Source organism: Oncorhynchus keta, chromosome 31 (assembly GCF_023373465.1).
Source record: "Oncorhynchus keta strain PuntledgeMale-10-30-2019 chromosome 31, Oket_V2, whole genome shotgun sequence".
NCBI lineage: Eukaryota > Metazoa > Chordata > Actinopteri > Salmoniformes > Salmonidae > Oncorhynchus > Oncorhynchus keta.
Window position 1 is genome coordinate 9,722,924 of NC_068451.1, and position 27,068 is coordinate 9,749,991.

The window sequence follows — 27,068 nt, forward strand, 5'->3', positions numbered from 1 at the left end:
ATTACAAGTCATATATCACACTCCTGACAGCACCCATTCTGCGCTGTTTTCATTTCAATCATGAGTGCAGCTGCATGGGAGAACTCAGGGCTCCACCATGTTAACCCCCTACTGCCCAGGACAGCCACAGGTACCCCAATGTAGGGAGGTGTGGAGTCAAAGGTATAAGAAGAAAGACTACCCTCTCACCTTGTGGCAGCTCTCTTGACTATTCAATATCGCACTTTATTTATAGTCAATGCAGTCTCGACGGTACTGTAGAAGTGTATCCTCCTTGCTCAGAAAGGTAGAACAGTATGTTCTATGACTTGATTTGGACACGAGTTAACGGAAACTACTCAAAAATAAATATCTACCACATGCATTTCTATTTGTCCTGCTCTGAGCCCATTTGTTTAACTCATATTGGTCCTCTAATGAACTACCGTCTCTTGAAATCAAAACAAAGTGAGTGAGAGTGGATTTGTTGAGATTCCTACTTGGTGAACCAGTGTTCTCTGCTCATATTTCCTATTTACAGACGATCAAACCCCCGCTTCCGCATGTAATCTATTCCACGTGCATTATTTTCCCAGAGAAGTCTATTAAAATGTAGCGTAGTACGGCCAACAGAGAGATGGGAGCAGAACAAATACAGTACCCCCGGTCGATCCAACATACATCCCGGCCTTTTATGTGATTTGTGGGGTACTCCTGGGGCCTTGCTTCACTTTCGATCACAATCCATCTCAGGGATGGGTACAGCTCACATCACAACCTCATGTCTCTGTAAAGTGCTGCAGTGTAAAAACGTATGTCCAACCTAGACGTTGTGACTTTGGTCTCAGGCCCAGGTTGCCTCCCTCTCCTTCTTTTCTTCAGCGCCTCCCTCCTCCTTCCTTCCTTCCTTCCCTCCCTCCTCCATCCTCTCCTTCCCTCAGTGGGGAACCTGTTGCCAGGACAGGTAGTGAGGGGCGGAAAAGCGGAGGGACATTCCAGGCCCTGTTGTGCTCTCTCACTCCCTCCCACTCTCCCTCCCTCTCGGAGGAAAACAGCTGTGGCGTCCAGAGGAAACGCTGCCTTTTTTCCCATCAGGCCGTTGCCTGTGATGGACAGGGGCCTGGTTTGGCTTGCGCTGCGAGGTAGGATGCAGTTTATGGGCCAGAACACAGAGGGAAAGGGGGTCGGGGGAGGAGGGACAGGCGCCACAGGACAGCTTTTGGCCGAAATCTCTGGCATATTCCCCCGTGGCGTCCGACTTCTTGACCCCAACATGAGAGCATCATGGGAGATGACTTTGCCGTACTCCTTAACCTTTGCCAGTCCTTATATATTCCGTGCTAATATGTCTGGGTCGCAGTCTTTCTGTTTTCTTTCAATCAGGTATTAAGTGAAAATTGATGCTGTGTTATTTCCTTGATCAATTGTTGGATGGATATAATATCTATCCTTCCTTAATATCCTATGTATCAAGCTCTGTCAATCTGACCATCAATCATGTCCAGTGCACATAAATACATACAATGGTGCACCAAAAAATGAGGGTAAGCGAATGAAGCAAATCAAATCTACTTAGAAGCAACCCAGAGTACTTTGGAAACATAGCTAAAAACAATGTAACGTTTGTTTGGGGTAAGTGCTCAAGAACAGCATCCAGTCACAACAAGATGTAGGTGTAAAATGAGTCAGTCAGTACTCACAGAGACACCTAATGAAGTAAAGAGCACATTGGCCTAACTCCTCTTTGTCTCTCTCGCTCTCTCTCTTTCTCTCTGTCTCTGTCTCTTTCTCTCTCTTTCTCTCTCTGCCTCTGTCTCTTTCTCAGTCTCTCTCCGTCTCTCTCTGTAAGGTCTTTGTCTCCATCTCCCTGCTGTACTGGGGCCTGCAGACATTCAGCCAAATGATTGCAGTCAAGAAGAAGACAACATGAGAGTGTCAGGTCCCAGTGGCTTACTGTACCTGGCTTCACCAAATGTTTGAAGGACTTTAGCCATGACTTTAGGTAGCCACACTTTACCATGTATTAACCAACTTACAAGCTTCTATGAATCAAAGATGATATATAATGAGCATATCTTGCCTCATAACAATATTTGTTAGTGATTTTAATCGGACAAGCATATTATGTATGAGTGGCCATAGGCCTATGGCCTATGACCTATGGCCATTCATAGTGTTTCTACGCTTTATCTTATGGGAAGGCAGCTTTTCTGATTTTGTTCAAATTATACTGTTATATGCTGCTATTGATTGACTGATTGATTACAATCAATACAATACATTCCAGTTTAGTGAGCCATTGAGAATATTATGAATGACTTTTAAAACTTTACCTACACCTTTACCTGTTCAACAAATACCTCCTAAAACTGCAGGATAACTTTTCCTAGGATCTCTTTTTTTCATGAAATATAATACTTCTTAACTCTATATTTTTCAGTTCCATTTTTGACTAAACAGTTTTCTGTTACCAGTTTCACTCATCAATTTCAGAAATAAACGCTGTATTAGATATTCATGTATTTTATATAACTAAAACTGTGATTAATTTGTATTATGGTATCTGAATAAGTAACACTACAATACACTACACTACTCCACTTCACTACCATGGGCTGGAAAATAGTTTCAGGATTCTGCACCAGGTGGCACTATTGTTGCCTTAAGACTGCATTAATTTTATAGATAAGGTTGCCCCTAGACTCTGGTCTTGGCTCAGTTTTGTATTTTCCCAAATAATAGTTAAGGTAAGGATTGGAGAAGGAAGATCTGTACCTGGGGTTGCCTAATACAGGTAACTGACAAAATATTAGAAACACTTGAGTAAATGAGGGATTCAAAGTAGATTGAAAACAGGTGCTTCCACACAAGTGTGGTTCCTAAGTTAATTAAGCAATTAACGCCCCATCATGCTTAGGGTCATGTATAAAAATGCTGGGCTGACCATTATTTTTGGCTTCCATAGCTATGCCCCCACAGGATGACAATGCCCCCATCCACAGGGCAAGAGTGGTCACTGGAGCGGTTCTGGGATGACACCAGAGACAGAGTTTTCCACCATCATCAACAAAACACCAAATGATGGAATTTCTCATGGAAGAATGGTTTCGCATCACTCCAACAGAGTTCCAGAATAAATGCCAAGGTGCATTGAAGCTGTTCTGGCTTTGTGGTGGCCCAATGTCCTATTAAGAGACTTCATGTTGGTAGTTACCTGTACATCAGACCGTGGGCAGCTGGCCTGGTCATAGAATAAAACAAACAAAAACAATGTAGGTGGCCGACCCAATGGAAACCGAGTTGAACTGCAGAAACGTGAGTAGACTCGTAGGCCTACAGAACATATCTCTGGTACCTGTTATTTAATGTCCAATGAGCTGTTCACGTACTTACCGTCGGGCAGACGGTATCGGAGTATGAGGTCTGATACCCACAGGCTCAGAGACCGTTTCTATCTTCAAGCCATCAGACTGCTGAACACTTGAACTGGACTGACCACCTGCTCTGATTCTCCTCACCTTAGCACACGTACACCCACACAGACATATACTTTTGTGTACGAAACATTAAGAAAACACCTGCTCTTCCATGGCATAGACTGACCAGGTCAATCCAGGTGAAATCTATGATCCCTTATTGATGTCACTAAATCCACTTCAATCAGTGTAGACAAAGGGGAGGAAACAGGTTCAAGAAAGATCTTTAAGCCTTGAGACAATTGAGACCTGGATTGTGTATGTGTGCCATTCAGAGGGTGAATGGGCAAGAAGTGCCTTTGAACAGGGTATGGTAGTAGGTGCCAAGAACTGCAACGCTGCTGGTGTTTTTCACTCTCAACAGTTTCCCGTATGTATCAAGAATGGTCCACCACCCAAAGGATATCCAGCCAACTTGACACAACTGTGGGAAGCATTGAAGACGTCATGATTCCGCATCCCTGTTGAATGCTTTTGACACCTTTAGGGGTGAAGGATGGGTGGGGGGGGGGAATTCAATATTGCGAAGGTGTTCCTAATGTTTGGTATACTCAGTGTACACACGTCCACAAAGACACACACATATACATTCCTGCTATATACACATCACAACTGCTACTACCAGACTTTCACTATGACTGCTAAATACTGCACAATTTAAACCCTTTCCCCCCCAATCCCCCTTCCCTGAAACACGTGTAACACGTGTAAATATTGGACTATAAATTGTGCCTTCCTGTATTATACTTATGCTAAAATGTTTATTCAATTCTACTGAGCCATTTACTTTATGTACGTGTTCTTATACTTTATTATTTCTTATCGTTGCTTTGTTGTGTTCGTATCCTGTACACACGACTAATACAATTTGAAACAATGTCTCTGCAGACATGACCATGGTTGGTAGAGAAGTGTATCAGAGTCACTAGCTGAGCCCTGGTCTTCTGATGCTACTGTTTGTTCTGTTGTTGTTGTGAAAACACTGTGAATTATTCAAAACAAACAGGAGAGTCAGATGGCTTCTGTCTCACATATTCCCTCAGCACTGTTTGATATTGCACTGTCGCTTTCCAAAATGCCAGTATGTTACACAGCATATGCCAAATAAAGCTACACGAAAGACGTGTTCCATTCAGTCAGTAGTATTTACTGCAGGTTGTTTTGGTGTAGGAAATGATATCACATGCACTGTTACTTGGAGATACACAGTTAACAGGATTTTGCCTCTTACCTGTAAAGGTAGGCTTCGCCCAACATGTAGTGTTATGGAGTGTAGGCGAGCCTCCTCCTCTGTTCGTCCAAGGACTCTATTTGTTATGCAAATGTTGGCCCTGTGTTTTGGTTGATCATGTCACTTGACCTTTTCCAGAAATGATAATTACACAAAAAATGTAAGCAATTGTCATAGGATGGTGCTGAACCATCTGATCCAGGTCATGTGACAGAGGTAAACTGGCCCTGGCAGCCAAAACAGCCAAATACTACATCTAAATGTGAATTGATTCTCATTGAGATACGGTTCTAGAAACATAAAGCCCTTTACTTTCATTGCAAATCAAAATCATTTCACAAATGCAAAATAAACAGTTACTGTACATGTTTAACTCTGTTTTAACAGTATTTGTCAGTTATAAAACTTTTCTGACGTTCTTCCATTACACGCAGGTGTTCGGAGATTCTAGATATCTCATAAGAATAGCTGGTTGTCTCTGCTTTCGTAAACAAGAGCTGTATCATGGACATATGGCCGTGTGGGGACCCAAACCATATAAAGGTGTGGAATAATTTAACATTTAGTTGATTGAAAATGATTTCTTGCCGATATGAAAGTATCAACGTTTAGACAGAGCATTTGGGCAGCGTCCAATCAGATTGAGCAACAAGAACAAAAATGCGTTATTGTATATTTTTAAATGCTCTACTTGTCAGTATTCCAAATGGGACATTATTTTTCGTATTTACCTAAACATGCAGGTTAGGGTAAGGGACGTGGTTAAGGACAGGGTTTAGGGTAAGGTCATCCCAAGGATCTCTTATCATCTACCGTTTGAACACATTTTACCCACAATGCATTTTGCCTTGGACCAAATGGGACATTATTTTTAACATTCCTTTAGTATTTACCCCTAAACATGCAGGTTAGGGGGACGTAGAATGGGACGTGGTTAAGGACAGGGTTTAGGTAAGGTCATCCCAGGTCGTAGGATCTCTTATCATCTACCGTTTGAACACATTTTACCCATGGCATGTGGCAGAACGTTGCGTTAAACAACAAAGGATAGTCAGCAAATCAGGCAGCAGAAATGTAACCATCCAAGATATCAAAAGGACTGAACATCCATGATATCAAAATGATAGTTTTAAGGTTATATGGTGTTTAAAAAATATATATATATATATATATATTGTTTTTACAAACATTGGAGTAAATTAAGCTTATATTTTGGGTTCTGATGGGGTACACTTATTGAATTAAACTCATGAGGCATTTCTAAGTTATATTCTTCAAGAATCAGTTGGTACATAATTCATTTATGAGTCCAAAAATAGATGTAGTATAACCGGTGTCAGTGTGCTGGCTTAGCATGTAGAGCTGCCTCATTGAACTTGAACCAGGGCCCTCTAACTCGCCAACACACATGACCACCCGCTTGACAACGTACGAGCCGTTTGAGCTATATAAAAGTTAGCTGTGGAGTGATGTTACGATTCGCTCTTAACTCTGTTACAGTTGCCTAACCTTTAAATGAGTAGGGCACAAGCTCTGTGACACCGATCAATGTCTCTTTTAGATAGAAATTAAGTTACAACCATAGGCTTCAGAATCCAATTTGATAGGATTACTTCTCCAACTCCACCTATCATCCCTTTGAGACGAGCCAAAGCATGCCGTCTCATTCCTAATAGAGCCTCACCATTCGGAGGATCTATTAGGAAATAAAGGCATACAAATGCCAGACTCAATGTTTGAATAGAATGTGTCAACCCCAATGAGTCTAGAAGTAGTGTTGCAATTCGTTCTACATTATGTACAGTGTGTAGGCCATATAAGTTTGCGAAGATGTTGGTTATGATGCTTCCAGATGTGTACTGTTTGTCTTTAAATATCAATTAAGCCTGTTGTATGTGTATCAGTCTATCATGTAAACTCAGCAACAAAAAAAAAAAGAAACGTCCTCTCATTGTCAACTGCGTTTATTTTCAGCAAACTTAACGTGTAAATATTTGTATGAACATAACAAGATTCAACAACTGAGACATAAACTGAACAAGTTCCACAGACGTGTGACTAACAGAAATGGAGTAATGTGTCCCTGAACAAAGGAGGGATCAAAATCAAAGTAACAGTCACTATCTGGTGTGGCCACCAGCTGCATTAAGTACGGCAGTACATCTCCTCCTCATTGACTGCACCAGATTTACCAGTTCTTGCTGTGAGATGTTACCCCACTCTTCCACCAAGGCACCTGCAAGTTTCTGGACATTTCTGGGGGGAATGGCCCTAACCCTCACCCACCGATCCAACAGGTCCCAAACGTGCTCAATGGGATTGAGATCCGGGCTCTTCGCTGGCCATGGCAGAACACTGACATTCCTGTCTTGCAGGAAATCACGCACAGAATGAGCCGTATGGCTAGTGTTATTGTCATGCTGGAGGGTCATGTCAGGATGAGCCTGCAGGAAGGGTACCATATGAGGGAGGAGGTCTCCCTGTAACGCACAGCGTTGTGATTGCCTGCAATGACAACAAGCTCAGTCCGATGATGCTGTGACACTCCACCCCAGACCATGACGGACCATCCACCCCCAAAATCGATCCCGCTCCAGAGTACAGGCCTCGGTGTAACGCTCATTCCTTCAACGATAAACGCGAATCCGACCGTCACCCCTGGTGAGACAAAACTATGACTCGTCAGTGAAGAGCACTTTTTGCCAGTCCTGTCTGGTCCAGCGACGGTGGGTTTGTGCTCATAGGCGACGTTGTTGCCAGTAATGTCTGGTGAGGACCTGCCTTACAACAGGCCTACAAGCCCTCAGTCCAGCCTCTCTCAGCTTACCTGTCCCGCAAGTGTGATGTTCGAATGTACCGATCCTGTGCAGGTGTTGTTACACGTGGTCTGCCACTGCGAGGACGATCAGCTGTCCGTCCTGTCTCCCTGTAGCACTGTCTTAGGCGGCTCACAGTACGGACATTGCAATGTATTGCCCTGGCCACATCTGCAGTCCTCATGACTCCTTGCAGCATGCCTAAGGCACGTTCACGCAGATGAGCAGGGACCCTGGGCATCTTTCTTCTGGTGTTTTTCAGAGTCAGTAGAAAGGCCTCTTTAGTGTTCCAAGTTTTCATAACTGTGACCTTAATTGCCTACCGTCTGTAAGCTGTTGTGCCTTAACAACCGTTCCACAGGTGCATGTTCATTAATTGTTTATGGTTCATTGAACAAGCATTGGAAACAGTGTTTAAACCCTTTATTAAATACTTAACAGATGTCATAAGAAGATAGCTGGATCTTTGAAGTTATTTGGATTTTTTTTAAAGACAGGGTCCTGAAAAAGGGACGTGTCTTTTTTTGCTGAGTTTATATCTCAAATTGAATCCTAACTGTAGGTAGCTGTAGTATAATTGGGCTTGTTGCATCGCTACACATAGTATTGTTAGGGGCGGCAGCGTAGCCGTCATTGAAAATAAGAATTAGTTCTTAACTGACTTGCCTAGTTAAATAAAGGTTAGAAATAATGTGACGGCAGGTAGCCTAGTGGTTAGAGCGTTGGACTAGTAAGTGAAAGGTTGCAAGATCGAATCCCCAAGGTAAAGATTGGTTGTTCTGCCCCTGAACAAGGCAGTTAACCCACTGTTCCTAGGCCATCATTGAAAATAAGAATGTGTTCCTAGTTAAATAAAGTAAAAATAAATCAGGGTGTGGGAGAACTCTCCCCCTGGGTTTACCCTAATGAAAAAGGAATGCAATGCCATTAGGAACAGTCCTTTTCCCCTACAAACATAATGAAGCCTCAGTATCTGTTTTCCTCCACTTCCACTCGTTTTGTCTCCATCTTAATACTTCTGAACGAAATCATAAATGAATGCATGAATGTCCACTTTACTGCATGTGCATCCGTTCCCTAGTCCCAGAATATCAAGTAGTGACATCAAACATGAAGGATGCCCATAGGTGTCAAACCTAGTACACAACACCAATATTTGTGAGATTTCCTGTATGAGATACTATACAGTAGTTGTACTGTAACGGAATTGTTTTGTTTTGGCCTCTTCAATAGCTGCACTGAGAGACAGCATACCTGTAAGTGATATCAACATCAGTGTTTTGTGTTATGACGGCGTCATTTTGTCAGTTATCACACGTTGATATCTTCTTATGACATCTGTTATGCAGTTAATATGACATATAGCTTTTATGATCGAAATTTACAAAAAGCCTTTTCTCTGACTAAAGAAAACATTGTTTCCTCTCTCTGTCTAAAACGATCCAAACAGTTCCATGATATCATCCAACAAATTAATGTCTTCTACAGGCCCACGTGTATCACTTGCAGACAGAGTTATTGGGTGAGTAAAGCATCTCTGCAATCTCCCGCGGGGAACACCAAGCCTTCAACACAAGATCTCAGGCAGACATCAATAAGAATGCATAGACACTAATGCTATTTACTGTCATAATGTCTTCTAAGAATGAATCCTTATTCGTCGGAACGCTTGATTCAATCTCTGTTCTATTCTTGTCTTAAACGTCCCCCACTGAAAAATACTCCAGGATGAATTCTGAGTGAACGCCTATAGTATGGACAAGGATGGCAGAGTATATTGTAATATACACTTTATATACAAAAGTATGTGGACGCCCCATCAAATTAGTGGCTATTTAAGCCACACCCATTTCTGACAGGTGTATAAAATCGAGCACTCAGCCATGTCATTTCCATAGACAAACATTGGCAATAGAATGGCCCTTACTGAAGAGCTCAAATACTTATTTTCCACCATTTGTCTCTCATAGTTGCGTACCTATGATGAAAATTACAGGCCTCTCTCATCTTTTTAAGTGGGAGAACTTGCACAATTGGTGGCTGACTAAATACTTTTTTGCCCTACTGTACAACATGGTGCAGAAGGCGCCTCTTCAACCTCAGTTTCCTGAATACATTTGTCATGTCACCTAAAACACTCACTAATTTTTACAGATGCACAATCGAGAGCATCTTGTCGGGCTGTTTCAACGCCTGGTATGGCAGCTGCACCACCCTCAACTGCAAGGCTCTCCAGAGGGTAGTGAGGACTGCACAACGCATCACCGGGGGCGAACTACCTGCCCTCCAGGACACCTACAGATGTCACAGGAAGGCCAAAAAGATCATCAAGGACAACAAGCTGCCGACCCACTGCCTGTTCACCCCGCTATCATCCAGAAGGTGAGATCAGTACAGGTTCATCAAAGCTGGGACCGAGAGACTGATAGAAGCTGTTTATCTCAAGGCCATCAGACTGTTAAACAGCCATCAATCACTAACATAGAGAGGCTGCTGTTAACATACAGACTCAAATCTCTGGCCACTTTAATAAATGTACATAATAGTCACTTTAAATAAAACCACTTTAATAATGTTTACATATCCCACATTACTAATCTCATATGTATATACGGTTCTATACCATCTACTGCAAAATCCATATATTTATATATACATATTCTTATTCGCCCCTTTACATTTGTGTGATAAGGTAGTTGTTGTGAATTTGTTAATTACTTGTTAGAGATTACTGATTTGTCGGAACTAGAAGCACAAGCATTTCGCTACCCTCGCATTAACATCTGCTGACCATGTGTATGTGACCAATAAAGTGGTATTTGATTTGATTTGACTAGGGACCCATATTGTAGTTGCGGTAGTATACTGGGGATGGCACTTATTACTTATGTAATATCCTATTATTATATACAGCCAGCCAGCCATAATAGACTCCAACCACTATACTGTGGCTATATTTAGCATAGAGAGGGAAGAAGCTTTAGGTGGAGTAGTCATTATATGTGTTTGTTGAAATAGCATACTTCCTTCCATATGTACTATTTGTGAGACAACATGCTTTGCCATCCATTAGTGAGACTAGGTTATAGGATTACTATACAGATACCGTACAAGTATCTGTCCAGGGAAAAAAGTTTAAAAGTCAATATTCTGTTAACTCACATCCAAATAATGTTGTTGACTCGTCCTATACTCACATTTGTGGACACAGAACATGATATCATGTTGGATCATTGGCCGAGCTGGCCAATCAGCAGTCTACCCACATGAATATTTTGAATGACCGGTATACACACACACACCATTCTATTTGTTGGAGTACTCCTACACTATTCCAACAGAGAATAGATGCTTTTTAACATATTTAATTTAAAATAATTAGAAAGGAAAACGATTGCACTCATGTTGTAATTAATTATATTTCCTAGAAATCTGGAAACACTGGACAGTTATTTGAAATATAGCTTATATAATGTGTCTACAGTATACAGCTTATATACAGTTTATAGCTTCATCATATAGCTCTATATTTGCTAAGTAATAATATTTGATTAGTAAGCCCACAGGCTAAAGCCTCATCTGTGTGGTGGATGATCTACAGAAGACAACAGTCAATTATACAGTGATGCTAAGATCAATAACAATTGTGTCAGGAAGTGGAATGACGTAGGTCTCATCTATGCCCTGGTCATACTTTGTTTGAGTGACTATTCATCCCCACAGCGACTGACTGTTTTCATTCATAGTAGGGATGATGTAAGCACGGCACAACAGACAGACAATCTGACTCACCTAGCTACTGCACGTTCATCATAACGCAATTCTATTAGCATTTACGTAGTGGTGCTTTCATGTCGTTCAGCCGCCATTGTTTGGATGGGTGATGCGTGTGCGTGGATGCTCCCTCCAAAAAAAGAAGCCAGCCGCTACTACCCTACTATATACACTAATTGCACAGTCATGGGTTAGCACTAAAATACACTGTATAGTAAATCCATAGTGAATTTGAAACCTGGAGTGGAATATGACAAGTACATGAAATGTGATAAACAACTGCTAGGGAATGATATGTTCTCTGTCAATGTGATGAGCATTCCCCCAACCCCCCCCCGACTGTAACATGGGAGAAAATGTCAATAACTAGACTGGAGCCAGGCCCTCTGGCAAACAACACAAATACCCTTGGCCTCGGTTGACTAAAGACTAAGAGAGCCTGTAGGTGTTTCTGAAAACTTAAACAGTATTGGCAGATTTGGCCTCTATTTTTCGCTCATTGTTTCAGGCATCTGATATTCAATACACTGAGAGCTTACTGTCCAATGAGACAACCTCCCAAATAATGGCTATGTGAAAGGTGTGGGGGCGATAGATAGCTGACTATGTATAATCCGGAGCTGTTAAATTAATTGTTGGGTAATTAGCTTTGGTCCAAATAGCAGAGTAGACTGCTGGGAGGCGCAGTGTTTTTTGTCCGACATGTTCGCTCTTTTGTGAGGCTGGTACATAGCAGCAGCAAGTTGTACATTCTGTATGATTAGAAATAATGTCACTGCTTTTCAGCAATAGCTGTTATTGTACTCATATGTTGTGTGCTTCTTTGGTGAACACATGGCGTCAAACTATAATATTGTATCCCTCCAGTCTTTTCCCTTTGTATTTCAGCTACAGCCATAGAAAACACAATGTATTTTAAGTATCTAAAATGTCAAGGACCCTTGCCTATTATTTTTCCTGTTGATTCTGAATGTAATTGGCCTTGGGCTGCTATCCAATAGCCCTCCACAGCTGCAGCACCACAGTGATGAGAGAATATTACTCCTGATTCATGTCTGTTGAACACAACACCCCCTCCCCGAGACCCCCGGCCCTTGTCCCTTTCACATCCCATCAGTTCAATCAAGAGGTGTTCCCACAGGTCGCCGCGGTTACCACCTGCTTGCTGAATGTTAATGGTGACAAGCGCCACGGCAACGGGAGAGAGGGAACGGAAAAGAGAATGTGAGGGATAGGGAAAGCGGGAGAGAGAGAGCAGATGAGAGAGCGGGAGAGGGAGAGCGAGAGAGGGAGAGAAAGAGCGAGAGAGCTGGAGAGAGCGGGAGCTCAGGACATCATCCTCACGAGGGAATAGTGGGGGAGCAGAAAGAGGAGGATAAGGGTGACGTAAGCAGTGAGTATGGGAACTGATTATCATTGCGGACAAGCGAAGATCGTTCTGTGCTTTTTATCACTCTCTCCCTCTCACACACACACTCCCCCTTTTCTATTGGAGATTCTATCCTCTAGCACTGACTGCTTCTAAACAAACACACACTTACACACACAAACACAGCCACACACGCATACTCTTACACACCCAGCAGACGGTGGGGTCTAACACACACACACACACACACACACTCACAAACACAGCCACACACGCATACTCTTACACACACAGCAGACAGTGGGGTCTAACACACACACACACACTCACAAACACACACAAACGCAGCCACACACGCATACTCTTACACACACAGCAGACGGGGGGGTCTAACACACACTCACAAACACACACACACCATCTGATGACAAACCCTCTACGTTCTCCTCCAGTACATTCAGCGGGGATATGATGTGAGTGAGTGTGTGTATTTTGTATGTGAGAGTGTGAGAAAGAGCAAGATGCGTGTGTGTGAGAGTGTGTAATCGTCATCTGTAAGCATCTGTCTGGAAGACTACTCCCTGCTCCAGGCAGTTAGCCTTGGCTCTCCAGCAGGTGAGTATCATGTTGATACTACAGTCTATTGTTTGTTCGTTCATTGACCGTATGCGAGCGTGTATTTAGTGGGTGTGTAATGTAGTGAGTGTATTTGTTCATGTGTAGTGTCAGCTACTCAGTCGTATCGCTGGTGTCTCTTGCAGTAGAATCCTCTACCGGGTGTCATATTGCCGATGAATTAATTGATAGATGGAGCAACAGTGTTTGATAACCTGCGGTGGCACCACTGGAAATGAATCAAGCCTATCGGTATCACAGTGCTGCTACTACAAATACAGTTCACTGCTCGTGGATTTAGACTCACAGCACTGAGACATTTGCTAAAGGGTTGAAGGACTGCTGTGATGCTTCTGTTGTAGTTCTATGGACATTATGATGAGGATTATGTGCATTATACTGTATGTATACCCATTATACTGTATGTATACCCATTATACTGTATGTATACCAGTGGGGGCTGGTGGGAGGAGCTATAGGAGGACAGGCTCATGGTAATGTAATGTAATGTAATGGAAAGGAAGAGGGAAAGGGGGTACAACTGAATGCCTTCAACTGAAATGTGTCTTGGGGGGTTGCCTGTCTTAATTGACATCCACATCTCAGACTAGAGGGAATTGAGTCAAACGTGGCTGGAGTCAAATGTGGATTCCATATGTTTTATGTGTTTGATACCATTCCATTTATTCCATTCCAGCCATTACATTGAGGCCGTTCTCTTATAACTCCTCTCACCGACCTCCACTGATGTAAAGGGATTATAAACAATAGAGAATGAGAATAATTTTGATCATTTTGCTTTCCTGTGTATCTAACACTCGTAGGGAAGGGATTGTAAATGTGAATTACAAGACAAATGTAACAACTAGTATTTATGATAGGGATAAGTATGTACAAGTCCTAGAGAGGGATTGCAGAGTAGCGATATGTATTTGTCACACAAGCAATTGATCAAAGTTTATGGGAGGTAAGTGCCAATGCCTGTAGCAAGCGATTCGATTGACTTCTGTGATTTCTCGCAGTCTAAATAGCATAATAATGCATACATGGCACCACATTACGGTCTATTTAGCCACCGATACTGAATGTATTTCGGATGTACAGTATATTATCCTTAAGTCTTCTGTCAGTATTGTACAATTGCATCTATAATATATAGCACTATATATAGTGCATTCGGAAAGTATTCTGGCCCCTTGACTTTTTCCACATTTTGTTACGTTATAGCCTTATTCTACAATTGATTAAACTGATATTTTCCCTCATCAAGCTACACACAGTATCCCATAATGACAAAGCAAAAATATTTTTTTGAAAATGTAAATTAAATATCACATTTACATAAGTATTCAGACCCTTTACTCAGTACTTTTTTTGAAGCACCTTTGGCAGCGATTACAGCCTCAAGTCTTATTGGGTATGACACTACAAGCTTGGTACACCTGTATTTGGGGAGTTCCTCCCATTCTTCTCTGCAGATCCTCTCAAGCACTGCCAGGTTGGATGCTGCACAGCTATTTACAGGTCTCTCCAGAGATGTTAGATCGGGTTCAAGTCCGGGCTCTGGCTGCGCCACTCAATTACATTCAGAGTAATCTCGAAGCCAATCATACGTTGTCTTGGCTGTGTACTTTGGGTCGTCGTCCTGTTGGAAGGTGAACCCTTGTCTCCCAGTCTGAGATCCTGAACGCTCATGAGCAGGTTTTCATCAAGGATCTCGCTTCACTTTCTCCGTCCATCTTTCCCTTGATGCTGACTAGTCTCCCAGTCCCTGCCGCTGAAAAACATCCCCACAGCATGATGCTGTCACCACCATGCTTCACCATAGGGATGGTGCCAGGGTTTCTCCAGACGTGACGCTTGGCATTCAGGCCAAAGAGTTCCATCTTGGTTTCATCAGACCCTAGAATCTTGTTTCTCATGGTATGAGAGTCCTTTAGGTGCTTTTTGGCAAACTCCAAGCGGGCTGTCGTGCCTTTTACACAGGAGTGGCTTCCATCTGGCCACTCTACCATAAAGGCCTGATTGGTGGAATGCTGCAGAGATGGTTGACCTTCTGGAAGGTTCTATCTCCACAGAGGAGCTCTGTCAGAGTAGCCATTGGGTTCTTGGTCACCTCCCTGACCAAGGCCCTTCTCCCCAGATTGCTCGGTTTGGCTGGGCGGCCAGCTCTAGGAAGAGTCTTGGTGGTTCCAAACTTCTTCCATTTAGGAATGATGGAGTCCACTGTGTTATTTTGGTTTGCTATCCTGTCTCGGAGCTCTACGGAAAATTCCTTCAACCTCATGGCTTGGTTTTTGCTCTGACATGCACTGTCAACTGTGGGACCTTATATAGACAGGTGTGTGCCTTTCCAAATCATGTCCAGTCAATTTAAGATACCACAGGTGGACTCCAATCAAGTTGTGGAAACATCTCAAGGATGAGCATTGGAAACAGGGTTTAGCTGAGCTCAATTTTGAGTTTCTTAGCAAAGGGTCTGAATCCTTATGTAAATAAGGTTAAAAAATATATATAATACCTTATTTATTATAAAAACATATTTTTGCTTTGTCACTCTGGGGTATTGCGTGTAGATTGATTAGAACAAAAATATAATTGAATCATTTTAGAATAAGGCTGTAACGTAACAAAATGTGGAAAAAGGGAAGGGTTGGAAATACTTTCCAAACGCACCGTACGTGACCATGCATATTCAAGTGTCTCAAGGGTTCCTTAAGTTTAGAACTGCAATTACTATGGGTATGTTCAGGACATCCACATACAAACTATGCCTGTACACAGATACACATACATGCACAGACACACACATACACGCACACAAATTCCCGCATACTAGTACACACACACACACACGGATCACTTCATGCCAGCTCTTTCATTATGAAAAGGTTGTGAACTGAGGTGGTAAAGTACTGTTACATGCATTTGTTGCTGTGAGGTTTTATAATTGGGTCAAAAAGGAAGGAAGCTGGCTCTGAGACTAACACAGGTGCATTAAGAGAGCAGGGGGGGAGTGGAACATTTAGATTCAGTAGCCCACAGAGCATAATACCCCAGGCTATATAATGTAGCAACCGACTAACCCCAAAACACTCATTCTCACACACACACACTCTTTATTTCTCTTTACATGAATGTGTAATGCTTTTTAAACCCTTCTCAGTAGTTAAAGTAGTTACAATGTAGAACAGATTAAGATTACAGTAAGCATATCTTGCATTGTGCTAACCCATTGTGTGTGGGGTGGGGAGTGGGGGGGGCTACTGCAAGGGAAAAGTGGCATGACATCCCCTCTTTTCTGACACTGTCCAATCTTCTGTCACCAAGGCATTGTCCATAATCAGTGATGCCAGCTGGCCCATCATTCTGTTGTCTTCAAACAGCGTCAGCAGTCCTGGACAATCATGACTTAAACTCCTACATGTCCCTTATACTTTGTCATAAATGCTTCTTTACGCATAAACTAAATGTTGTCCTAGGTACAGTTGTAGGGTCTTAATTTGAGCCAGTTTGCTAAAGCAGGCAACAGGAAATGTGAATTATTATGTGGATTATAATTGATGGTCATTTTTGTAGGGGTTGGTACATTTTTGTACGGGAAAATGAAGCCTAAAATGTCAGCCTTTTTAAACCTCAAATACACTACGTGTTTTAAATGTCCTGCATTGCATGAAAGTTCTCCTGCAACAGGGTGATCAAATTAAGATCCTACCTCTGTAAGTAGGACAGGTGTCAAATAATGCATTGAGTTGATGAGTTCATGTTGGACATTGACATGCCATTTAGCAAATTACGAGCTAGCTATAGCACATAGTGCTGGATAGGACACGATAGCATTAGCTTGGTTGTCAGTCATACTAAGAGTCATGTACTTGTCTGATGTAATACTTATGATAGCATGAAAAATGCGTTCATTAGGGGGTTCAATGCATATTATGAATCAAAAAAAGTCCTCAGTCTCTAATTGACTGACAGACGGATATACTTTTTGGTTACAGATAGACATTTTAGTTTCATAGTTTCTGCGAAACTACGCTATACTATACTATAGCAATGTACTGATGTGAGGATCAATATACAGTCATTCTATGCAATTCTATGACCGGAGATGATGGAATGAATGTCAGAACCCAAACCAAATCTCTTTCTGTTAACAGTCCGCCACTATGATGAAAGAGTCCTAACAACATGTTGTTCTACGTTCTGTTCCAGAGAGTGGACTGTGGGATGATAGTTTGGGGATGTGAGGGAGAAGAGGGCTCATCACAATGACCAACCAGGACAAGTGGGTCACTCTGACCCCAGCTGAATTCTCCCTTCTGCAGGAGTACGCTCAATGTAAGTCTGTGTGTGTGTGTGTGTGTGTGTGTGTGTGTGTGTGTGTGTGTGTGTACACCGTCGCTTAGGCTCTCACAATCAAGTTTAAACTTCATTGAAAATTGAATCTAGTCAGGTATAAAATGTGACACTGGATTTGTAAACTACTGTAGAGCCCATCCCAGCAGTATGTCCTAATCCACCTCACACAGAGAGAGATTTTCCTACTGCTTGACTACGGCAGGATAACAGAGCCCAGTTACTGTAATGGTGACTGCATAAGAGCAGAGAATATCTCCATGCACTGTCACTGCGTTATGAAACCCAGCCTAATCCAACTAGATTTGGTGTAAAGCTCAAACAGTACAAAACCCCCTCTTTCTCTGATGACTTGGAATCATCCATATGTCTGTAATCTGTTATTTGGCACCCCTTCTGATTTTGCAGCATACCAGGTCAAGCATTAAATCTGTCTGGTGCTGTTTATGTTAAACCATTATTAATCATAACACAAAAGCTTCCCCTGCGGGCCAACGAGAGTTATGAACGTCTTGAAGTTATACTGCAAGTATTCATGTTTTTGGAAATGAAAGATTTGACTGTGCAAGTTTTGAGATGGATGGTTTTGTTGCCTTTTCAATGGGAATAGTGAGATATACTGAAGCCTTTCTTGCGTTGGTGGTTTCCAGGGTAACAATTAAATGGAGTAACATTATTATTTGCAATATTTATTTTATTTTGGTTTTAAAATAGTTTTCGTAAAAAGAAGGAATCTCAAGACTTCCCACATGACCACAACAATAAGAACTTCATCCCAGTATAGTAGAGGAGAATAAAACAGAGCTCATTTGAGCAGCAATAAAGACCCTAAATCTATATAGTGTCTTGACTGGAGGTTATTTTATTACATATTCACAGACCTCAGTCCAAATCTAAATAAGGAATGTTTTTTTTTGCTTGGGATCTCTTCTACAGGCCAAGGGTTTCACTTGGCCATGACAAGTTAATTGCTCTACGCGTTTTGACAACATTGTTCCGCCAACTGTAAGCATTTCTCCAGCCTCTCTTTACCGTTTCTGACTGGGATCGTTTTTCTTCTTCTGCAGGGTTTACCAGGGGCGCAGCTTTGGTTCTAGAAGTGTGTGGGGGGGATTGAGGGATTGGAAATGATGCAGACAATTTACATCTGCAATATTAAAGCTCATCTACCCTCTAAAACAAATCCAGCTCTGCTATAATGTCTGAAAGTCTGAGAAGAGACGGGGTTTGGGACCAGGGTTAATGAGAAGGAAAGAAAGAGTGAGGGACAGTGTGCGATAGAGAGATTTGGGCTCACAGCTAGTCATTGTGCTCCGTGTGCAGCGACAGGTTATACAATATCCCATTCTCCGAGCTGCAACAATGGACCTTCCTCTGTTTCCACCTCTCCCTCCCTCCTTTTTCAGTCCCTCCAGCTTACTTTAGCCCCCCCCCCACACCCTATTCTCATTAAAAGGTGAAGTGAACGATATTGCACACGTTGCTCACTTCAGATCCCGCATGAGCACCAATACTCTACAGTCTACTAGTTATGACTTCATAATCAGAGACGATTATTAGAATGGATTTTTTTTTTTTTGCACAGTGACGTTGCGGTTCGTGTTTTCCCAGGTGCTGTGTAGTAGAACACTGATGTGACATGCATTTTGGCCTAAAGTAACCTACACTAAGTAATTTCCTTTTAACGTGTTAGCATTAGGACGACAACGTGACAGTTTTTTGACCATGTAGAGGAATGATAAAAAAAACAGTGCACGAGTTAATAGTTAATACTTTATAACTTCTTTTTGGTGGGTTTTATTACACAGGCAACCAGTCACACGTTTCATGGTCTCACATGGTCATCCTTCCAAATCTACTCTTGTTGCTCCAGAAGCTACAAATATTATAATGGAACAGCTAGAATAACATAATAAAACAATGTCTACACCAGGGGCCCAAATGGACCAGTCCTGCCAGGACACTCCTAGGGCTAGTTTGAAAATACAGGAAGAGACCTTGACAGGAGCCAGACCAAACGGACCAGGCAGAGGAGTCTAACCTCCTACTGGTTCCAGAGTCTGGTGATTCCTCCTGTAATTTCGATGCGGTCTGGTGGGTGTCCGATCGAATTCCTCCTGAGCCGTAGACTGGATCTTTTGCACTCTAACTCCAAGTTTAGAGATAATTGGATGAGATCCCGCAGTGGGATCTCCCTTCATGGACATGATATCAATTGCTATTTAACGGGAAGCCTTTATGGTTATAACATCTGTGGAGTGTTTTTCTTTTAGACTCAACCAAGAAGCTGAAAGATGTGCTGCAGGAGTTCCATGGAGACGGAGTGTTGGCGAAATATAACCCAGAGGAGGTAGTCTTTCTTCCCATAAGACACTGTTCTGGTAGTGATGTGGCAACATTAGCATTGCATGAACTATTTGTAGAACTATTTTGAGACTTCTTCATAATGTAGAAAACAACCATCACTTCAGACTTGCTACCAAATCTTGGTCATTTTGGATGTCAACAACATTCAACACTGGTATCGGTCTATAGTCACCTCAGACCAATATATCTTGGTTTAGTTTTGGAATTTGAATGCAAGAGGCACTGCTTACTTTGGTTATAGTGGAAATGCCGAAAATGTCACACCATGGTTGTTTGTGTGCTTTTCAGGATATGAGTAACTTACTTTTTTAAAAGTTTGATTTATTGAGATTCCCAATGTCTTTATTCAATGCTGCATAGAAGAAAGACATACTCAGTCAGGTAATGCATTCCTTGTTCTCCCAGACATGATATGGTAATCAAAGCTTCCTTCATGGGAATTAAACCAACCAGGATCATGTTCTGTGTCTTGTTTCAGGAGATTGACTTTGAAGGCTTCAAGGTCTTCATGCATACGTTTCTGGAGAGCGAGCTGGCAGAGGAGTTCTGTCAACACCTCTTCTTATCATTCAGTAACAAGGGACCAAAACCCAGCCCCTCTTCAATAGACAAGCCCAGAGTTACTGGTAAGACCCTGCACTTCAGCTATAACCTTCAGATGATGTCCCTAAGGGGCAAAGTAGCTTTTATGTTGTCTGCGTGCGCTGTTACTGAATTTTTAAAGCTACTTTGCCCTTAGGACCACCGTACCTCCACTTCAGACAAAAGCAAAGGAACAGATCAAGAACGCATAGAAACTATGACATCTATGACCTCAGCAGCAGACAAATAAAAGCCTAAAGTTGTTTAGGTCTGCTTTAGTTTTTACTCCTACCACAAAGAGCATGTTCACTGGGTGATAGGTACTGTTGTAATTGGTTCAGTATGGTTAACTCTGTCGTCAGACCCCCCCAGATTGCCTTGTTGTTGTGGACTGTAGCTTACAGGCAAGTCATTGAGTGCAGTGTATGTAGCCACAGCTTGTACTTTTTCACAAAATGTCCAAACTGTACGTGTCCTGAGGTACTACCGACAATCATCATAAACTAAAACTGTGCTGTCTAGTCAACATTTACTACCGTAATATTGTCAAAGACCACACCTATATAACATCTGCAATCAATTTCACAATATGAATTTAGATTTATTGGTAGACAGTTTGAAAGACAGTTTGAGGTTGACATTAGAGGCATAAAGCTCAGCAATGATCCTAACCGGTCTACATTTTGACCTTCTTCTCTGGCCTTCTTCTCTCTGCAGGCCTCAAGCTGATCAAAGGGAACTCGACCCCTCTGAAGGTGCCCCCTCTACCTAGGACTCTGCCCAGACCTCTAGGCATGGTTCAACTGAAGGACATCGTCTGCTACCTCTCACTGCTGGAGGGTGGCCGACCTGAGGACAAACTGGAGTGTGAGGACTAATGATTGTTTTTCCTCTAAAAGGGGAATACAGTGGGGCAAAAAAGTATTTGGTCAGCCACGAATTGTGCAAGTTCTCCCACTTAAAAAGATGAGAGAGGCCTGTAATTTTCATCATAGGTACACTTCATCTATGACCGAAAAAAAATCCAGAAAATCACATTGTAGGATTTTTAATGAATTTATTTGCAAATGATGGTGGAAAATAAGTATTTGGTCAATAACAAAAGTTTATCTCAATACTATGTTATATACCCTTTGATGGCAATGACAGAGGTCAAACGTTTCCTGTAAGTGTTCACAAGGTTTTCACACACTGTTGCTGGTATTTTGGCCCATTCCTCCATGCAGATCTCCTCTAGAGCAGTGATGTTTTGGGGCTGTTGCTGGACAACACTGACTTTCAACTCCCTCCAAAGACTTTCTATGGGGTTGAGATCTGGAGACTGGCTAGGACACTCCAGGACCTTGAAATGCTTCTTACAAAGCCACTCCTTATTTGCCCGGGCGGTGTGTTTGGGATCATTGTCATGCTGAAAGACCCAGCCATGTTTCATCTTCAATGCCCTTGCTGATGGAAGGAGGTTTTCACTCAAAATCTCACGATACATGGCCCCATTCATTCTTTCCTTTACACGGATCAGTCGCCCTGGTCCCTTTGCAGAAAAACAGCCCCAAAACATGATGTTTCCACCCCCATGCTTCACAGTAGGTATGGCATTCTTTGTCCTCCAAACACGACGAGTTGAGTTTTTACCAAAAAGTTATATTTTGGTTTCATCTGACCATATGACATTCTCCCAATCTTCTTCTGGATCATCCAAATGCTCTCTAGCAAACTTCAGACGGGCCTGGACATGTACTGGCTTAAGCAGGGGGACACGTCTGGCACTGCAGGATTTGAGTCCCTGGCGGCATAGTGTGTTACTGATGGTAGGCTTTGTTACTTTGGTCCCAGCTCTCTGCAGGTCATTCACTAGGTCCCCCCGTGTGGTTCTGGGATTTTTGCTCACCGTTCTTGTGATCATTTTGACCCCACGGGGTGAGATCTTGCGTGGAGCCCCAGATCGAGGAAGATTATCAGTGGTCTTGTATGTCTTCCATTTCCTAATAATTGCTCCCACAGTTGATTTCTTCAAACCAAGCTGCTTACCTATTGCAGATTCAGTCTTCCCAGCCTGGTGCAGGTCTACAATTTTGTTTCTGGTGTCCTTTGACAGCTCTTTGGTCTTGGCCATAGTGGAGTTTGGAGTGTGACTGTTTGAGGTTGTGGACAGGTGTCTTGTATACTGACAACAAGTTCAAACCGGTGCCATTAATACAGGTAACAAGTGGAGGACCGAGGAGCCTCTTAAAGAAGTTACAGGTCTGTGAGAGACAGAAATATTGCTTGTTTGTCGGTGACCAAATCCTTATTTTCCACCATAATTTGCAAATAAATTCATTAAAAATCCTACAATGTGATTTTCTGGATTTTTTTTTCTTCTTTTCTTCTCATTTTGTCTGTCATAGTTGAAGTGTATCTATGATGAAGATTACAGGCCTCATCTTTTTAAGTGGGAGAACTTGCACAATTGGTGGCTGACTAAATACTTTTTTGCCCCACTGTATACTGGAGCTCCTTTGGCTATAATGCAGAATTAGGATTTCCAGAACAAGAATGTTATTTTGTGGTTTACCCGTGAGAATAATGACATTTGTGTACCGTAAATACAGACACTCATAGCCAAACGAGATAAAGCTTCATCCCAATAAACTGCTAGATATTTCCCATTACCTCAGCAGGAGTAGCATTCTAGCCTTTTCACTGTAGTCTACTTGAATCATTATGTTTACTGAAAGCCCTTATTAGTGTTGCCATGGGGATCTCTTTATTCTACTTAAACTTTAGATGTGTACTTATTTATTTATGAGATTATATTAGATAATTGAACATCAGACTTTTTATGTGGTCTTATAATTCTCATCCAACTGCTGAATAATTGAAGAACAGAGCCGTTCATTAAGCATTAAGTGTGTTAATAATTTAGCTGGTCTGGTCCAGGAAGCACATCATTGGTTTAGCCTTGGATGCTACAGTATCTCTCCTTGTAGAGAGAATCCCACTCTGCCCACTCTGCCCACCCTACCCCTCCTTCCGTCCAGCCTCAATGATGTCTTGTGGAGCTAAATAGGGCCCTCTGCTGGTTCTTCTAAGAATGACAGGTTTCAATTTACACGTACAGTACATTCATGCTATATCTGCTGCTATATCTGTAGGTCTACATACCTTGTGCAAAGTCAGGGAAAGTCAGTGCAAAGTCAGGGAATGCATGGCAAAAAGAGAAACATCTAAAAAGTGAGTATTGATCATCATCAGTAGCAAGCTGAATTCCCTTGGTTCTGTATGGTTGAGGAAATATACCCTACGTCACCACAGTGGATTCAGTTATTGTTACTGCAACTAGTACTAGTTCAGCTTTGAATAGGAGGTGAGGTGATGACAACGATAAATAACAGTCTTTATACTCTAGGTTCATAGGGTTAGACAACTTAGCTCTCTGCCTTTTCTGAGTGACTCGACTGTATGCTATTCCTCTCATCTCTCCACCACAAACACCTTCCCAGCTCCAGCAGAGTTCTCATTCCTCCAGGCATCTACCTCACTTCCCCTTCCTCCGGCCCCAGTGGACCGACGTGACCGCACCACAGCAGGAAGCTGTCAATTAGCTCCTAATTAGCGTCTGACAAACAGCAGCTTGACGTCAACCCCATATGAAATGAACAACCCCCCTCTTCGAGTCCTTAGTGAACTCACCAGCTCACCCTCTTCAATCCAGCTGGGTTTGTAACTAGCCGCACCACTACTGAGATTGAGGGAGTGGGTAGCGTCAGGCTGAGACTGGGCTAAAAACACTTTTTACACGTATTGGGAATATCCATTAGTATGTAAATTACTTGGGGCAGAGGAGAGTGTTGTCACGATTATATTACTATAGAACTGGTGTATGTGTGTGTCTGTCAGTCACTCTTGTATTAGATAGCCAATCACTGTTCTGGTGAGGGAGCTGTCTGTTTCCATGGTGTTGGTGTTGAGTTGTCGCTGGGGGCTAGTGCAAGAACCAATCAGACTTCAACACTGAGATGCTAAGAACACTTTTATGAGGGGAAACATTGCTTTGAATTGATGGGAGTTCAATAGCTGATTGTACCCTTAAAAACTAAAGGACGTTTTTGTGCTTCAACATAGTAAAGTGCATCCATGAAACTAAATTGGTAGTAAAAATGTGTCTCAATGACATTGCATCTCAAACAACAATTGAAACTCATAAATGTTTGATCTCTTTCTCCACAGTTATGTTTCGTCTCTATGATACAGATGGGAATGGGTCTCTGGATAGTTCGGTAATCATTTTTCCTTCTTCATACATATTCAAAAAATATGCCAAACATTATTTGAACACAGCCTTACATGAAACATCATCTTTATTATTGTCTAAAGCCTATACCAGTGCCTTGTTTGGTTCTGTCCTATACACGCCATGTTGTTTACTGTACTGAAAAATGATTTGGTGCTGCAACCTGAGCTCAAGGGTAGACTTAACATAGTAAATGTAAATCCAAGTGACTCTCCAATTCGTTTCGTATGGCATGTATTCATTTGTGGTTGTATGTCATCCATTTCATATGATATGTTACAAATTTGCAATATGTATGATATGTTATGAATTCCAATTTGTTGTGGCTAACGTTAGCTAGGTGGCTAACACTAACGTTAGCTAGGGTAGGGGTTAAAGTTAGGGTTAAGAGTTAGGTTATTAAGGTTAGTGCCAGGGGAACGGTTAGCTAAAATGCTTGTAGTTGCAAAGTAGCTAAAAAGTAGTAAGTAGTTGCAAAGTAGCTAAAAAGTAGTAAGTAGTTGTAAAGTTGCAGATTAGCTAAAATGCTAAAGTTGTCCGTGATGAGATACGAACACGCAGCCTTTTGGGTTGCTAGACGTTCGCGTTATAAGTCTACCCATTCACCCCGACCAACCACCCTGCTTTCGTTTTTGCCTTAAGTAACCTTCTGTATTATGTAACTATACCAAACACAACATATCATACTAATTTGAGTGTCTCAGATTTACATTTACTATGTTACGTCTAGTCTATGAGACCATGCTGGGTAAAATTGTACATAATAGCTACCTAATGTTCTATAAATACAATTATTCTTTAGAGGACCTTCTGGATATCTGAATCTTAGTCATTCTAACCATGACACTGACATATGGAAATGTAGAATATTTTGTACAATATAATCTAAAGTAACATTACACAAGCCCGAGTGGTGCAGCGGTCTAAGGCAGTGCATCTCAGTGCAAGAGGCGTCACTACAGTCCCTGGTTTGAATCCAGGTTGTATCACATCCGGCCGTGATTGGGATTCCAATAGGGCAGCACACAATTGGCCCAGCGTCGTCTGGGTAGGCCGTCATTGTAAATAAGAATTTGTTCTGAACTGACTTGCCTGGTTAAATAAACGTTAACATTTTTTTTTAAAGAAGCTTTGGCTTGTTGTGGAGGAGCAGGCGAGTGAATGTCTCATGTTCATTGCTCTGGCCTGCATGTGATGACTCTCCACTAGACGATAATTGCCCTCCCGTAGGGCAACCATTGTAATTAAGTCATCAATTCTGTATCAGTTTGCAAGCTGCTTTTGTTGTGCATTGTACAACTCTCCTTTGGAGAGGGAAGATTGAACCAACTGACTATTACATGCTGTTCATCAGTCTAAAACATTGATGTTTGTCATCAACTGAAGAATGGCTATTGTACCATAGATGTGTTTTGACACACGATTTGTTTTCTACTTCTAGGAACTGGAGCACATCGTCTCTCAAATGATGCATGTTGCTGAGTACTTGGAATGGGACGTGACAGAATTGAAGCCGGTAAAATACATATTTTTCATAAACATTTAATATACTGCAGATCCATAGACCTAAAGATCTATGGCCCGCTAGTTTCGGTTATATCAATAACAGGAAAATACTGTAACTTTGTAAAGCTTGAATGAGGGTGTCATATATTTAATCTGTGTTGACAGATCCTACTGTACTGTCTCTGATTGGTTGTGAGTAGATTCTGCAGGAGATGATGCAGGAGATTGACTATGACCATGACGGTACTGTGTCTCTAGAGGAGTGGATACAGGGAGGCAGCACGACCATCCCCCTACTTGTACTACTGGGACTAGAGACGGTGAGTAGTCAAGAAAGTGTTACCTAAACATCATCACTGTTGTTACTTTCAATGGCAGATTTTCTAGACCAGAGCCATAGAGATGGTCTATGTATGGCTCTGAGGTGTCCAATTCTGGTCCTGGAAAGCCATAGTGTGTGCAGGATTTAGTTCAAGCCCAGTTAAAGACCAAATGCAGCCATTTTTATTTCAATATCAAATCATATCTGGGTAACAATGTAGTACCTTACTGTAAAAAATAAACAAAAATAGCTTTTAAGCAAAAACTATTTCTCACGCTAGAATTTGCTAGGACTTTCTGGTAGGAGTCTGTGGGGAAAACTAGCTGTTTTTGGCACACAGTAAAAAAAGGGGTGTAAAAATTACAGTGTTGACTTATTTTAACTCCGTCCATGCAAAAA

At 42.0% G+C, this 27,068-nt stretch overlaps 1 protein-coding gene across 4 annotated transcripts in view; it reads left to right on the forward strand.

Moving 5' to 3' along the window:
• The first annotated feature begins 12,556 nt into the window (after positions 1-12,556).
• The window catches only part of dgkb (diacylglycerol kinase, beta), a 51,692-nt gene continuing 37,180 nt past the window's right edge, over positions 12,557-27,068 (forward strand). The window contains exons 1-9 of one of the 4 annotated variants that reach the window (XM_035745853.2): positions 12,557-12,669; positions 17,476-17,601; positions 19,893-19,969; positions 20,347-20,367; positions 20,465-20,612; positions 21,286-21,435; positions 24,778-24,827; positions 26,283-26,357; positions 26,548-26,667. In XM_035745853.2, the coding sequence (XP_035601746.1) occupies positions 17,532-17,601; positions 19,893-19,969; positions 20,347-20,367; positions 20,465-20,612; positions 21,286-21,435; positions 24,778-24,827; positions 26,283-26,357; positions 26,548-26,667 (711 nt within the window). In that variant the 5' untranslated portion in view covers positions 12,557-12,669; positions 17,476-17,531. Of the gene's footprint in view, positions 12,670-12,733; positions 13,261-17,475; positions 17,602-19,892; positions 19,970-20,346; positions 20,368-20,464; positions 20,613-21,285; positions 21,436-24,777; positions 24,828-26,282; positions 26,358-26,547; positions 26,668-27,068 lie in introns of those variants that run through there. The other 3 variants (XM_035745852.2, XM_035745855.2, XM_035745854.2) reach the window with 3 other exon arrangements.